Source organism: Lissotriton helveticus, chromosome 8, assembly GCF_964261635.1.
Source record: "Lissotriton helveticus chromosome 8, aLisHel1.1, whole genome shotgun sequence".
Taxonomy (NCBI): Eukaryota; Metazoa; Chordata; class Amphibia; order Caudata; family Salamandridae; genus Lissotriton; species Lissotriton helveticus.
Window position 1 is genome coordinate 376,795,627 of NC_136069.1, and position 17,379 is coordinate 376,813,005.

The window sequence follows — 17,379 nt, forward strand, 5'->3', positions numbered from 1 at the left end:
TCCTCCAATTTGAGTAAGAATGGTTGTTAGGGTGTTCCAGAATAGGAAGCCAGGTCCCACAGGACTAGGCCATCCCATGAAATTGCTTTCATTCCATTCAGCTATTTTTGACTCCTGTTATCTGGAAAATACCCTGCAAGTTGGTAGTCTCTGATTTTTGGAAACATAGGTTCCTATCCGACATATGGCTTCCAAGAGCAAAATATCCTTAGCAGGCAAGTAATCTGTCCACAGCAGACTAGCTAAATCCTCCAGAATCTTCTTGGTCAAACTGAATATGATAAAAGCTTTCCACTGCAAAATAGCTCTCCCAAATGAAATACCTTCACTGAACCTGCTCCAGAGAGAGCAAAGAGGTTTAATGAGTGCACCTAGGGAGACTGCAGGGCCTTCTCTGGTGAATAGACTTGACACCACAGTGGGTATTCTCACTCCTTTCAACCAGAGTGGTTAACCTGCACCTGCTGGAAGACTTCCCCAAGCTGATACACATACAAATTTGGCATTATGGCACCACATGATTTTTTTTTAACAAAAACAGAAAATTAAATTGTTTGTCGAAGAACTACACCTGCCAGGCAAACTACTCTTTGGGGACGAATCCGATGCGGTTTGGAAGGCCTCCTAAAGGCATTTACTCTGTCCGAATCGTATCGGGAATGTGTCTTCCTGACCGAATTGGAAAGGTTTCCGACCGACCGATTACAATACAAGTTAGGCGTTAGGCATATCCCAATTCGAACCCAAAGGCTTTTGGAATGATCAAGCCGTATGGAGCAGACTCGTACATCTCTATGGGCCCAGTTGCCGAATGACCGATTACGAAGCTGGATTCGGACAGCCTTTCCAAATTGTGCCATCCGAATCAAATCGGCAGTCAGAATCAGTCTTTGGGGGCCTGTGGCGGACCCCCGCTGCTCCGGAGTCTTTGCAATCGGACCCTTTGGGGTACCCATGGGTCCCCCCTTACCAGCCATGCACAGTGGAGAGGTGTGCTGCAGCGGCCAGGGCAGCTGACTTCGGAGCACAGGGTTCACGGTTCGATCCCCGGCTCCGGTGGCAGCTCAGCACCATGTGACTGTGGGCAATAGCTCACTTAATTTCCACGACGGCCCCCAGTGCCTTGAGACCCGTAAGGGTGAGTAGTTTGTGCTTTACAAATACTGATTTACATAGTATGGCAGGCACCAGGGGGTGCCTGATTTTCCCCAGCCACCCCTTTCTTCAATGGGAGCCTATGCTTTCGGTCAGAACATAGGTTCCCACTGAAGTCAATGGGAGTCCGACTGAATCGTATCTGGAAGCATCCGGATTCATCGTAATCGGTCGGTCGGACTCTCCTGATCTGAGTCGGTCGTAAACCATTCCCAAACCGATTTGGTCAGTTAGTATGTTAAAAAAAACATTGCTGCCACCTGCCCTGAATTCACATTCATATTAATATTACATTATAAGAGAGATGAATGAGGCTATATTTTAAAACTGTCACCCTTATCTTGCTGTGTAGGCACTGATGCATTTTTTTATGACTAGATTACTAACACTCTGCTTCATAATCCCATTGTACAACGTATTTGTAACTGGGCAGGACTCGTGCTTCTGTAGTTAAGTAATCATATTGTAGTTATACATTTAACATATACCTTTCAATGCCGGCCAAGAGACCTAGCTTAAATGTAGCAAATACATTTTGGGAAAATCTATGTGAAGAAAAAATTGATGACCTATCATAAAGGGGAAAATAAAGAACCGATAGCTGTTAATGAAGAGTAGAATATTTTGCCTTTATCCAAAGGACCCAAGGAGAGGACCTGGTGGCACTCCTTTCATAAAAATGGAAATAGAAATAAGTATGGGAGTAGGAGGCAATAACTGTTCCTGTAGGATAGAACTTCTAAGGTCTCTTGAAGTATTGTTACTTCATTGAAAACTACGTGATTGTGATTCATACCACGCTGTAGTATATAGCTCTTTGATCATGAGCCTTGTAAAACACTTGGTAACTGAAAACTCTTCCATATATCGTTAAGTGTTGTCAGTATAATCATAGCCAAGAGCACACAGTGTGAGCTTTCTGACTTTTTGAATCACTTGAACTAAAAGCAAGAGTGCAAAGTATAGAAAACAAATCACTTCAACTAAAAGCTAGAGTCTGAGAGTGGGGGGAAATTGAGCAACCTCCACAACCACCTCTAATAAAGGTTGGAGTTCTTTGTGGAGGTTCATACCTGTCAGGAGGCCCTAAATCGCTACTGTGGCTTAGCAAATGAGAACATTCAGCCTCTTTGTTTTAGTATTCCTTTTCAGAAATGGGCCATGTGCTGATGCAGAAAAGGCAATATTGTGCAGTGTGCGTTGATTGCTCGTGTGGAACATTAAGTATTTACAGGAAAAATATTTTTTCAAATAAACGTGCCTATTGTGGTGTATGATTTTTGACAAGATGGTTTTTAACATGGAAACACGAAAGCCTTTATGTCTGGTGAATGGACAGGGACTTTAAAAATTGCATTTTAAGTAAGTGGCACTTGGGTGACCACAACTGAACGTCAGTTGTCCGGAAACTGACATCTTGCTCAGCTTATGTTCATGGTTGTGAATATGAACTTTCTGATTGGACTCCTCCAGCACATTGGCATGTATACTGATTCAGCTTGATTTGGAATCGACAGAGATTTGTCTCTCCCTGGCAGAACAATCAAGCAGATCATGAGCTGTCAAAGTGCTGGTGCCCCCAGAGTGAAACACTTTTTAAACCAACATGAAGAGAGACACAACTCAGCTGATCTTTAGGTCGAGCCTGTCCCATTCCGCAGGAATGGATAGAATCGAATTCATGTCGGCAAAATCCTCTTCAAACTAAGGGGTTTCAGCCCGGCGTTTTCTTGCAGTTCACGTGAACATGCACGAGCATTCACGGCCAGGGCTTCTCCTCCCCTAGCAGCACTCCTCCCACACCAGCAACTCCCCCCTCCCACACCAGCACCTCCCCTCTCTCTCCCCGCAAACACAGCCTTGCCGTAGCAGCACTCCTCCCACACCAGCACCTCCCCCCTCCCACACCAGCACCTCCCCTCTCTCTCCCCGCAAACACAGCCTTCCTTTCATTTCTCCTCCCCCTCCCCAGCCAGCTTCCCCCAGGCCGTGTTCCCTCAGATATGCTATTGCATATCGTTTGCTACCTCTTGTATTTTGTTGCTCTTGGTACTTGCACAACTGTCACTATTGTCTCATGTAATGTAACGTTTGTTTTTGTAACATGCTCACTTGTAATTTTGGCTTCATGTATCTAAAAACGCCTCCCTCGCGCTCCTTTCTCCCTCTCTCCCGCTGCCTAGTCCTCCCACCCCCTCCCTCTCCAGCGCGCGCTCCACTCGCATCTGCCTGCTGCTCCCCCGCCCACCCCCCCACTCCCCCAACCAGCAATGCCGAGAAGCTTGTTTCCTCTAAGAACATATCGTTTGCTACCTCCAGGCCGTGTTCCCTCAGATATGCTATTGCATATCGTTTGCTACCTCTTGTATTTTGTTGCTCTTGATACTTGCACAACTGTCACTATTGTCTCATGTAACGTAACGTTTGTTTTTGTAACATGCTCACTTGTAATTTTGGCTTCATGTATCTAAAAACGCCTCCCTCGCGCTCCTTTCTCCCTCTCTCCGGCTGCCTAGTCCTCCCACCCCCTCCCTCTCCAGCGCGCGCTCCACTCGCATCTGCCTGCTGCTCCCCCGCCCACCCCCCCACTCCCCCAACCAGCAATGCCGAGAAGCTTGTTTCCTCTAAGAACATATCGTTTGCTACCTCCAGGCCGTGTTCCCTCAGATATGCTATTGCATATCGTTTGCTACCTCTTGTATTTTGTTGCTCTTGATACTTGCACAACTGTCACTATTGTCTCATGTAACGTAACGTTTGCTTTTGTAACATGCTCACTTGTAATTTTGGCTTCATGTATCTAAAAACGCCTCCCTCGCGCTCCTTTCTCCCTCTCTCCCGCTGCCTAGTCCTCCCACCCCCTCCCTCTCCAGCGCGCGCTCCACTCACATCTGCCTGCTGCTCCCCCCCCACTCCCCCACTCCCCCACTCCCCCAACCAGCAATTCACACACAGCAACGCCACTCACACACGCAATGCAACTCATCCACGCAACCCCACTCATCGACGCAACGCCACTCACACACGCAACGCCGCTCACACACGCAACGCCGCTCACACACGCAACGCCACTCACACACGCAACGCCACTCACACACGCAACGCCACTCACACACGCAACGCCACTCACACACGCAACGGCACTCACACACGCAACGCCACTCACACACGCAACGCCACTCACACACGCAACGCCACTCACACACGCAACGCCACACACACACGCAACGCCACTCACACATGCAACGCCACTCACACACGCAACGCCACTCACACACGCAACGCCACTCACCCACGCAACCCCACTCACCCACGCAACCCCACTCACCCACGCAACCCCACTCACCCACGCAACGCCACTCACACACGCAACGCCACTCACACACGCAACGCCACTCACACACGCAACGCCACTCACACACGCAACGCCACTCACACACGCAATGCCACTCACACCCGCAACGCCACTCACACCCGCAACGCCACTCACACGCGCAACGCCACTCACACGCGCTACGCCACTCACCCGCGCTACGCCACTCACCCACGCTACGCCACTCACCCGCGCTACGCCACTCACCCGCGCTACGCCACTCACCCGCGCAACGCCACTCACCCGCGCAACGCCACTCACACGCGCAACGCCACTCACCCGCGCAACGCCACTCACACGCGCAACGCCACTCACACGCGCAACGCCACTCACACGCGCAACGCCACTCACACACGCAACGCCACTCACACACGCAACCCCACTCACCCACGCAACCCCACTCACCCACGCAACCCCACTCACCCACGCAACCCCACTCACCCACGCAACCCAACTCACCCACGCAACCCCACTCACCCACGCAACGCCACTCACCCACGCAACGCCACTCACACACGCAACGCCACTCACCCACGCAACGCCACTCACCCACGCAACGCCACTCACCCACGCAACGCCACTCACCCACGCAACGCCACTCACCCACGCAACGCCACTCACACACGCAACGCCACTCACACACGCAACGCCACTCATCATATTGTGCTGCAAAACTAAATACTTATAAGGTCCCACAAGCGAGACCTATTGGCAATGCCAATGCTTGTTTTGTAAGGCTGCTCACAGCTTCAAACCTACTGCCTGTGGTGGGTTTTGACTCGAGGAGGTGCACAATGAGGATTTGTGTTCTTTCCTCTTCTACTTATGCTGCTGCTCTTTTCATGTAGTTAGGGGATGTTGGCATCCAGTACAGAAAACAATACTGGAGGGAGGAAAACAGGCAATACTTTCATCATACTTCAGTGCAGCACAGTACACACTGAGAGGTGCTACTGAACCCTCTCTGGTTTCTGCTTTAGAGAAAAACAATTTTGTTTTGAAATCATCCTTGTAAAAGTCTACTGTGCTAGTAGACACCTAGCCGGTCTTTCCCTCATTTGATGTCGGCTGTTCGATGTATTTTATTTTAAAATGTGTCTCCTGTTTAATCCTGTGGATTGAGTACCTGTCCACTCGCCCCACCCCCATTCCCAATAACCTATCCCAATTATGTGTAACTTTTTTCCCTTAGTCTTATTTTCAATTCTGAATTTAATGAATGAAGAGTTGCATTGTTGAGCATGGCATTTTAGAGATGTATTTCCCCTAACACATATGGTACTTTTCGCTGTGTATTTTAAGTCCTCTTCTTAAAAATAAGTAATAAAAATCCTGCTTCTTGTAAATCTGATCAGATAGCTAGCCCCCTTGAGGCTTTAGTGGCAATGTAGTTTGTTTAGAAGAACAAAGGCTCATTTAGAAATTAAAATGTACTCATGGGCATTCATAGTTCACTATGAGCTTTCATTGACCAGCTCCAATGTCTTGATATTTCACTCACTCACTTGGGGGAGGGGATAATCTTTGAATTGTGGGGGATGTTATGTTATGTTATGTTATTTAATTTTATAAGGCGCTCAGCTACCCAAGGGTTTCCCCGCGCCGCCTGAAAAGAGGTCAGAAACAGATAAGATGGAAGCCTACTGAATAAAAAGCCAGGTTTTCAACATCCTATGAAAGTGCGCAAAACTGGGCTCATTCCTTAAAGCAGAGGAGAGGGGATCCTATTTCCCTATGGATATCCCAAGACTTCTTGCTTGACTGAAGGCTCTTTGAGGCACTTTGAGGCCTGAGTCCTTCATTAGTGCCTCAGCCCTTCATTGGCGTCTGTTGTAATAGTTGCACCTAAAGCCAAGCTGAAGTTACTCTGGTAACAGGAGAGGGGGCAGTTCGGTCTCTTGGAACGTAATAGGAGCCTAAACCACTCACAGAAACCACGATCAGTGTACATCTGTTAGAGTAGGCCAGGAGAGTGAGGGAGATGTTAACATTTCCCGCCAATTGTCTCCTTGGCTTTTATTGATTTTTTTTTAATATGTTTTATATTCTTGCCCTGATATTATTTTTCCAGGCTTTACAGAGGTGTTTAGTTAGTACATGTTTTTGTCATTTTAGTTAACTTGACCCGGATCTTGCATCCTTGATCAATTTCAGTGCATCCCTTAAAATTGATTCTTGTATAGAGTACTACTCACCCGCAAGGGTCTCAAGGCGCTTGTACGAATACCGCTGTGGAACCCATCCTGGCTTTCCCTGTGAGGTGTCCACTCCTGGGCACCCCCAAGGTGGAGGCCAGGCATCCTTAGCGTTGTGGGGGCCGTTGTGGAGATTAAGCAAGCTATTGCCCAGAGTTGCAGAGTGGGACTCCATGATTGGAATAGGCACCGAGGCGAGAATTATTAGGTCCGTGGAATTTTGAGGCCAAGACCCGCCGAGGCAGGGAATTGAACCCTGGTCCCGGGCTAGACCTCTGCATCAGGGTCTGCCGCTCTAACCATTGAGCCACACTTCTCCAGAGTGAAGTAACACTCGTATATTAAATGAAAACCACAAACAAATGGTGTCCCCAATAGAAACCTGATGCAGCAACAAAGCTGTCATTTATCGACGGTCCCTCTCTGTGGCTTTTAAGATAAAGCAAGGGGAAGGTGTAATCCTTCTCTCACACCAGTGAGCTCCCCTACACTGGTGTCCCTGATATCAATTTCCCATCATTTGAATCCGTATTTAATCACTGCCCAATCAAACAGCTTGTTCTTTGCTGCAGTCTTATAGACACCTCAGATTACATCTCTTCAGGACTTTCTCCAAGAATGGCAATCACCCTTCAGAGAGCAGGTAAGAACAATCATATCATTGATACTTTCAAGTGGTGGGTCAATGGACCAGAGTCAAAACCAGTTTCAGACGTCACTAGGAGCAGGCCTGGGGCTCCACTTATGCAGGGTTCGTTAAGGCACATTCTGCCGGCCAAAAACAATAGACTCCATTCTTATGCATAGCACAGAAACCAATGATGTGCTAGTGCAACTTCTCAAACCTGCTGGAAAGTCCCACTGTCCAACAGTCAGACTTAACAATTGATCATAGCTAGGTTTTACAAATGTTTAATCTTGAGGTGTTTGAAGCAGTGTATACCTCAGTTAAGACAATCTTCTCGCTTAGATCCTTGATGAAAAAGGTCCTCAAGGTCAATTCATCCACTCTGGACAGGTTTGCTGCTTTCAGAACCAGAAAAGGACCTTTATCAGTTCCACAAACTAATAGTTTAAAAGTGATTTAGGTGATGTTTATTTATCCTTCAATGCCAATAGGAGAAATAAGGAGCAGAAGAACATGAAGTTCAAGAGAATCAAAAGTCCTATCTTATGAAACAAATTATGAGGCAGCAAATCAAGCATAGGAGTTTTTTAACGTCTATCAGAAAATGTCCACTCAGGAAGGCACGGGGAGATTGGGGGATTTGCCCAGAATGACAGGATGTTTGAGCCTTTCGCCAGACTCGAACCTGGTCTCCCAGTTTCAAAGTCGGATGCCCTAGCCGTTAAGCCACACCCTCTGTGTGCGTATAAAGCATTTTCTATCATCACTTGAGACCGGTCTCATATTAATGGCCAGCTCAACTGTCTGTAGAGCTGCAAGTGGCCCATTGACTCATGTCACTGCTGAACATATAATTTGCCGCCCAGAGAAAGATTATGGAAATGTGAGCTGCACAACACTTACAAGAGAACATTGAACTAAATCTCATCCTTCATTGTAAGTTTAGGGTCCGGTGAGAGAGAGAGACACTGAAACCACACTGGCTAATCTCACGTAAATGCCACTTCTGTCCATGGATGAAAACAGGGCGCAGGCTTTATATTCGACAATCTTTCAACAGTCTCTGACACAGAAGAGTATGACATGTTAGTGAGCAAACTTGAGGAATTGGCCAGGCCACAGGTTCCACCTTGGAATGGCTTGGTACTTACTTTTCGGTCGCATCCAACGAGTCCAAATGGAGTCAATTGAATGATCTTCTCAGAAGGTGTCATATGGAGTGCCACAGCAGAAATCTGCTTCCTGCCTGCTCATCTACATGTACGTCCACCAGTTTGTGCAGCTCTTGGAGCAGCGAACCTTCAGACTATTGGTCTGGTGGTTTCTTTCTACTTTTGTGATACAACTGACTGGATAATTTGCTTTCTTAATGCACCCGCACTGCCTTTGGATTTCTTTTGTGCTGCCATTCAAAATGTGCCTACTGCAGTTGACCCACTGATGCACCAGTAAACATTCCTTGTGGGAACAGGAACCTATGCCTGTGGTGGTTGGGTAGCATATAACGTATTGCACAGAACAGCTGCTTCCATGGTTTCCCAGACAGCAATGACTTTATCTATATATTTCGTATCCCCAACTGCTGCAGATATTTCTGCAACTAACGTATTGCAAACAACCATAATTCTTGTCATCAGGCACCCCCTAGAGGAGGCATCAATGCCAGCTTGTCCTAATTTCTAAGCAGGTCGCTCCTGCTGTTCTCTGCTGTACTGATCTACTTTGGTTCATGCCATGTTTTCATTTTTTTCGTGCTTGCAACCTTGTCCTTCATGTACGTGTTCTTGTTTCGCACTTCCAACGTTTATCCTTCACTGTGTGGACATACGATTCCACTTCACACATTGTAAAGTGCCTTCATCATATTGTACCTTTATGATATCCTTAAGGTTGCATATATCCAGCTGTGTAGCACTGATCTCCATGTTATAGACCATGAAAGAATGTTTTTTCATCTGTAGTTATTTATTTAAGGTTGTGATGAATCCGTGTGATTGAACAGTTGTTTCATTTATTATTTCCCATTTATTTTACGGGTACTAATTAAGAATGACCTAACTGTTTTTGATGCGATAAATCCTGGAGTCTTATTGTCATTTTGGTTTTAGTTGTTCTTTGCATACAGAAATACATCCACGAAATCTATACCTATATAATTGATTTACTGGCTATCTCATTTGAAGTAAAGTGCATGAATGAGTATAGGATTGTTAGAGGGGATTGGTTCCCAAGGAAGAAGCTCCTAAAAGTTATCTCTGTCCAGAAGGGGCCTACAAAGGCCATCCCCGTCAGATTTGAAACACATCCCGTTTTGCCCCCATCCCGGCCAATACATAAGATCCACTGCGGGATACATTGAATGAATGAATGAATGAAACGGATCTTATCTTGCGCAAACTTAGCCCAAAGGGCGTCAAGGCGCCTAAATCAAATATAGCAGCTAAGCTCCCCTACAGTACACTCTACAGCATTCTCCCATTGATAGGCCCTCTTAAAGAGGCAGGTTTTAAGAGCCTTTTTAAATGACTCAATTGTGGGAAGGGTTTTTATTTCGAAAGGGATCGAATTCCAGAGCTGAGGGGCAACCACGGAGAAAGCTCTGGCTCCCCATCTGGCTAGTTTGAAACGCGGAACAACAAGTTGACAGAGTCCCGCAGAACGAAGGCCTCTTGTAGGAACGTAGCGCATAAGGAGAGAGCCAATAGCACTAGAGGAGCCTTCTGACACAGCTCTGTAGGCCAAACACAGAATTTTAAAAAATATTCTGTGCTGGACAGGTAGCCAGTGGAGTTCTTTCCTGGCTGCAGTAGCAGAGGAGGTTTTAGGAAGGGCCAGGACAAAGCGAGCTGCAGCATTCTGCACAACCTGCAGTCGATGTAAAAGGCTTTTATTGACTTCCATATATAGAGAGTTGCAATAATTGGATTTAATCTTGCCAGGAAACAGTGCCAGTCGTGAAAAATCATATAGTGTTTCTACAGATTACCTAGATATGTGTCCCTCATACCACTCAGGTCGTTTACCAAAGAGATACCCACTTTACCTTCATATACATACGGACCCTGCTTCGGTGAAGAAGTGCTAGCTCAGCCTTATGTGTGAAAATATTTCTCAATTGACCCATAGCAGTTGTCAATCCACCAAGGCTCATATTTTTATTTGACAGTAGCTTTTATTTTCACAATGGCAACTAGAATTTCCACCTTTGAATTCAGTGCAATGATGGAAGCCAACACGTTGTGTAGTAAAAAGTAATTTTTTGCTGTGTGGGAGGCAAGATTTCTACTCCATTGCTAAAACTATGTTAAACGTTTGGGAAATGTTGCGACGTTTTTGGAGTTTAATATATTCGTTGCCTGTACAGGGTGCATTCTATCTGTGCATATAATGTGATTTCCTATTAATTGACGTCTTTATAAATTATAATAGGATGTGGGTGTATGCAAACAGCAGCAACATCAGAAAACAAACCCAGTACACTATCTATGAAATTATATTTGTCAGTTTATCCCTGGGAGCCAGTCAGAAAATTAAATGTGCATAGAAATCCATATTACTTCACCCAGTGCTTAAGTTGAGTCAGTGGTTGCAGGTGGTGCCCAATATCAACTATTTTTGGGTACTGGCACTTCATTTTTTCAACCGATTTTGACTCACTACTTTTTGGGAAAGAGTCTATAACCAGATAATCTTCACAGAAGGCTTTCCCCAAATCTGGAAAGAGGCAAATGGTGATTCCCCTAAAACAAAAAGCTGTACTGGGATCCGTATGATTTAAAAAACCTGCGCCCTATTTCCCTTCTGCCTGCCCCAACCAAAATCCGTGAAAAATCCATCACCTGTTTTTGACTGAATTCATTTCCACGCAAGACCTTTTGGACCCCTCTCAGAATGATTTCCTTAGCGTCATGGAACCAAATCGACTCTTGTAGCTACTGCAGACTATATCCGATGTCAAGTGGACCAGGGTGCACGGCCATTCTGGTTATGCTGGATTTGTCTGCTGTGTTTGATACAGTGCCCCCCTCCCACCTGATGCAAAGACTGGACTAGGTGTGAGTAAGGGACACCGCACTGGCTTTTCTGGGGTCTTTCCTCTCTAATAGAACCCAGATGGCCAGCTGTGGCGACTTCATATCTAATCCTTTTTGGCTTCCTTGCGGTGTGCCATAGGAGTCCTCACACAGCCCCACTCTGTTTAATCTCTATGTTGCACAATTGGCAGCCTTGGTGCGATCATTTGGGTTTCAGGTCCTGTCATATGCAGATGCCAGACTATTGTGTCAATATCTGATGACATGATTTCAGTAGCAGAGAAATTAAAACTCTGTGTGTTGAACATTGAAATCTGGATGAAGGAGAATTATCTAAAATTGAATGCAGAGAAGACTGAGATCCTGGTTTTCGACGCCCAGCACTCGGTCTGGTCAAAGTTGTGGTGGTCCTCTACCCACACCGGGGGCTTCTGCTAAAAACCTAGGAGTCATATTTGATAATGCACTTACATTTGACTCTCAGCTTAAAAGGACCTTCAGTACACGATTTTTTTATTGTCAAAATCTTGAGAAAGATTTTACCTTTAATCCTGTGGAGCATAGTACTGCAGTGGTTATTGCATTGATAGCTTCTTACCTTGACTACTGCAATGCACTCTACCTTAAAATTAACAAATCCTCTCTCAACAGACTCCAGGTTATTCAGAATGCAGCAGCTTACTTGTCTTTTGAATATACCCAAACGCCTGGCAGCGACGGAGGGATTGCGCTCTCTTCACTGCTTACCAGTTAGGAAGCAAGTTACTTTTAAAGCACTCTGTATAGTTCATCAGGTGCTGCACCTTCAAGGCACGCTTGCCCTGAGGTCAATATTCCAGTAGTATTCATCCAAAAGACAGTTGAGATCCTCTTTGAGAAAGGTGATTGTCCCTACATTTGAAGGGTAAGCTCGGGTGGCCTCTCCTTTTTGGTGGTGACTACTAAATTGTGGAACACCCTTCCGACTCACATTGCCAGTTTAACCTCTCATATGGCTTACCGGAAACAAATTGAAGACTTGGCTATTTCTTCTTCCAAAATTGTTCTCTTGTGGACAGCTTCTTCTACTGGTAGCGCCATGACGCCTTAGGGTATAGCGTGCTTTATGAATATTTATCTTATCTTACTCACCGGAAGAGAGAGAAAGACACAAAAGGGGAAGAGAAGGAGGAAGTGAAAGATGGAAAAACAGTGACAAAGAAAGTAAGTGATGAAAAGAACCTGAAATAGTAAAATGAATAGTCTGGGAGTGTCTGGTGGTGGATGAAAGAGGCATGGGTTGAAATCAAGACTACACAGGTTTGGTCCTAGGCACCCTGGCCTTTGATAGAGCCATTTGCATGCTTGTGAGCAAAGCTGTGGTAATCCGCAATTATTGCTTCACAAATTAAGCGCTGCTTTCACCTGCATCCTTTCAGATTCAATTGGGCCGACATAAAAATGCATGGTATCAAAACAACAACACTACATTACAGCGTTTCTAGCCTACAGTGTACCTTCTAATAAAAGGTGTGTTTATCATAGTGGAAACTGCATTTTTGATGTTAAACCGGGACGTGCTTTAGTCTTTCTTTCATCCTACCTTAATAAATGCTTATTTTTCCCTTATAGGAGCCCTTCACAACATTCTTTCTCAATGCAAATGATGGTAAATTTGACCATTCCGACAGAACGTTCTCCGCTGTGGCACGATCATGGAGAAATAGCCAAAGAGACACCTCTGATGTAAAGGTAGGTTCGAATACATTCATTTATGTGACTACCCGCCTTACTGAGCACTGTGAAAAATGTCTTTGGAGAAGGCCACAGATGATACCAAATTGAAGCCTGGTTTAATTTCCAAGCTCATATGCATTCCACCTGCAATTCTACGTAATATTTAAATTATGACATTATACACTTAACTTTTCCACCACCGAAGGGAATCCGCCATAAAGTGTGGCTGCTATTGAAAGAGGCTCATGATTTTTTGATGTTGAGTACTTTAGGTGATGTGCTTCGATGAAAAAAAATCGCCTTCAATTTAGATCAAATGATCATGCGAAGGAGAAAAGGCCAATACATTCTGCCTTCCTGCTGCTAACTCAATATTTGGTCTACTCCATAAAACACAGCAGGAATTGGATTTGACCTTAAAGTGTCATATTGTTATAGCTCACCCAGCGCTCGGTTTGCATTGCCTGGGGCAATTAATAAAGCATTAATGACAAGTCCCATTTAAAATGTAGGCTTTTCTCCACTGCGTTGCCTTTTCCTTGACTGTGCCTGGGGATATTATGCAACAATACACATTATATTAAAACAACATGCACACAGTTTATAGAAACGGCAGAGGCATGGGACGGGTTTGCTTTTGTTTTCTGTTAGCTGCTGATTTCCACATCTTTTGTAGCTTGCCTATGCCTTAAAATAATAGTAATGGTGGGATTATAGACAAAAATAGCTTTTATGTTTTATTAGTTGTTTCCTAGCAAATCGTTTTTTTTTTATTTCGCTACAGCATGAATTTGAATACGTTCTTGTGGTGTGGCTATTTTAAAGAACTCTTCCACTGACTTTATTTACATTGACCTTTCCTGATTTAGACCCTAACAGCAAGATGCCTGCTTTGATTCTAAAGACGTACTGTCAAACGTAGAGATTATGAGTAATTTCCATACTTTACGTATATGCTTGATTTGATAAAGGCGTAGAGATAAAGGAGTTAGTTCCATCAGAGTCTGCAGGGGCCTGAGAAAGCCAAGCTTGGAGTATACAAAACCCACAAAACTTTTGTAAAGAAAAATAAAAAAACGCAATTGTTTCATTGGGGTTCAAATAATGTCATAATATCGAGAGCTCACTCTTCCCCATATTAATCTTGTTGATTCATTTTAGCTTAAATTCTGTATCCAAGCCCTGAAAATCACTCTGCATTCTCACCGGGTTTTTTTCTTTTGCTTTGTGTCTGCTCCAGAGGTACGATTTTTTTGATACCAAGGCGCGCATTGAAGTGTCTCCTATTATACAGTGCTTAATTTGAGCCTGTGATTTCCGGTACTCGGCACTGGCACTTAATTGTCGACACCAGCGCTTGTGACAGTCTGCCCCAAGGTGGCGCTGTCTGGCTGATTTAGAGATGACCACAACACCAGTTAATTATCCATTCAGTATATATTAACCAGCATTGGCATAGCCAATAGGTCTCGCCTTTGGGAGCTTATAAGTGTTTAGCCATGCAACAGTTGGGTTGTTGCACCAAGGATATTGTGCTGCATAACTAAATACTTATTAGGTCCCAAAAGCGAGACCTATTGGCTATGCCAATGCTTGTTTTCTTTGCACTCCCTCACCCTCAACTAATCACCAGAAAACTTTGCCTCATCATATAATGTAGAAAAAAACAGTTGGTCTGCAAAGTTTCCTGGAGATTCATCAAACTGTGACAAAGTTATTGGTAAGCAAAAAGCTGAGGAATTCCTATCTCTTGGGAGTCCTTACTATATCTAAAGAGCAGCTACTGTATATGTTTAGAGAGAGAGAGATATTCACTGAAACAACAAAGGTAAAAGTGACGCTATTGTTAGGTATGGTATTAGTACCTTTCTTTATGTTAAGAAAAAACTCTAGAAATTCACTGAAAAAAACAAAGGTTTAAGTGACTTGATAGTTAGGACTTGTAATATATCAAATGCATGGTTTAAGACAAAAAAACACTGAAATTCACCAGTTATAGTTTACTGAGCTAATTATAACTTGCTCCCCTGCCATGCACTGCTATGACATCACATATTACATCATTCACGACATGTTAAATGGCCTAATTGATGACCTCTCTGATGCCATCTCAAATTATATTACTAATATCACTATTGTCATATGCAGCATGGAGTTACTGAGTGTACATATTTGGATCCTTAGCACAGAAATAGTGTAAACCCTGATGAAGTCCTAAGTGACGAAACACACTGGCTGGGCTGATCTGCAATTTGTTTGATCAAAAACTTCAATAAAGGTGGTCTTGAATATACGTACACGACTCCCAAGGAATTCAACGGAACTTTTTGTATGGACACTGCACCATATGGAACTTTTCCTAATGCTCCAAATTGAACTATACTCATGATAAATTGTGCTCTCCTTTTCAATGGTTTGGGGTGTTATAGGATTGTCTTTTGCTTCTAAGCAGTGGAGGCATGAATCGTTTAGCATAATCTGGATATACAAAAATAGAACGATATAATAGTGCGACATCTAATGGCCCACACTGCTATTGCATAGTTTCTGTACATTAAGGTGTGTGCTTTACCACAAAACTGCTGAATGTAAACTTGATCACGTCATACATAATACCTAAAATGAAACACTGGGTGCTTGAGCTTGCATTACAGAAGCCTACATTCACACACAGTACCCGGTGCGAGGATTAAAAAACTGCTACCAAGATGTGGTCAGCGTAGTCACCTCTCTGATACAGACCACTTGTACTCCAGGACTGAGGAGGAACCAAGACTGACAGGCTGATGAACTTAGCTGTGAAGTCTAGTCACAACCAGAATGTAGACGGGCTGAACAAACTAGGAACTGCCACGTGGCACAGTGATGCATGCTAACACTGATCGCCAGTCAGTGAAAGGAAAACTCTGTTCAGGTATGTCTCCAAAAAAGGCCTTTATTGGAACTTCAGGTTAGAATCAAAATATACCAGGGGCTTAAGTAATTCACACTAAAAATCTCCCTACCTCGAACTCCCCAACAGAAAATACACTTGTGCCTCCAAAATGTTAAAAGAGCGATCAAATGATAAGATCAATGTATACTAAAAAAACTGATTCTTGGGCAAAACGCTGCCTTAACACACATTTGTGTGGTTTCGTTGACAAGCTGAGCTGAAAAGGCTCTATTGTAACAGAGTATTGAAAAACGTGTTCTTAAAATAGGGTTTTAAATACATGGCTATTATTTGTCAAGGTTCTTAATTCGAACATGGTCTAAAACTACAGCTCAAACTATAGCAGTAGCAATTAAGCAATATAACATCTTTCATTTACTCTCCACTTACTTGCATGTGCACTCTGATTCAGAGAACTGACGAAAGACAAGACTGGTTCATAGCAGAGTTGGGCAGATCATGGGCACTTCCTTTTGGATGTTTTACTGTGTTAACTTTGCACATATCCAAACACAGAAGCATATTTCTGCTCTAACAAAGTTAGTGACGGCTTTTGATATTTAGCCACTCACTTCACTAACTTTAGCTATGGAATTGTTAGTATGCCCCCAGAGATGTGGACTGACGTTTTGGAAAGATTAAAAGTAGTGTGAAACTAAAAACCAAACAAATACTTTTGTGGGGGTAGTTATGCACAGTTTTGTAAAAACTCTATAAAGTGTTAGGAAATAGGGCAAATAAAATACAGTTTAGATCAAAATAAAAGTGATCGCAACATTATGTCTCCGTTTTCAGGATTGCTATTTTGAAAATGCTATTCTGAAAATTCTAAATGAACGGGTTTCATTCACTTTTAAAAGATTTCCTGTCACGCTCTTAGTACATTATTTTTTCCCCTGAGTACTACACTGATGTTCTTTCATCACTGAAAATCACCAAATACGATGGCATACCATGCGTTGGTGTGACTGAGGGGGAGCATGTGAAGGCACAAGTGCTGCAAATGTGGCATTAACATCAGCATTACGACGAGAAACAGTGGTTGTGGGGTTGGACAGAAGTGAACTTGTAAAGATGTTCAACCTCAGTTGGGAAAAGTAGCTTTGTAGCAGATCTGCCACACTGGAACTAGAATGCTAGCATCTGGCTATCCAACTCTTTCGATGCTCTGAAAAGGTGTGTAGCTCATCTACCCTTGGTGCAGTGACCACAACAAGAGTAAGCATCAGAGGTGGACAAGACTAGGGTACAAATCTGGACTATTTTGTGAGGGACACAGAAAGTAGGTTTGCATCCGTCATTCCATAGCAACCAGTGAAGACCAGAACTGAGCGGCGCAAAAG

General features: G+C 44.1%; 1 protein-coding gene across 7 annotated transcripts in view; it reads left to right on the top strand.

Moving 5' to 3' along the window:
* The window catches only part of NBEA (neurobeachin), a 1,787,704-nt gene that overhangs the window by 1,568,883 nt on the left and 201,442 nt on the right, over window positions 1-17,379 (top strand). For all 7 annotated transcript variants that reach the window (XM_078657170.1, XM_078657173.1, XM_078657172.1 and 4 more), the window contains one exon: window positions 12,997-13,116. In XM_078657170.1, coding sequence (XP_078513296.1) covers window positions 12,997-13,116 — 120 coding nt within the window. The remainder of the gene's footprint in view (window positions 1-12,996; window positions 13,117-17,379) is intronic.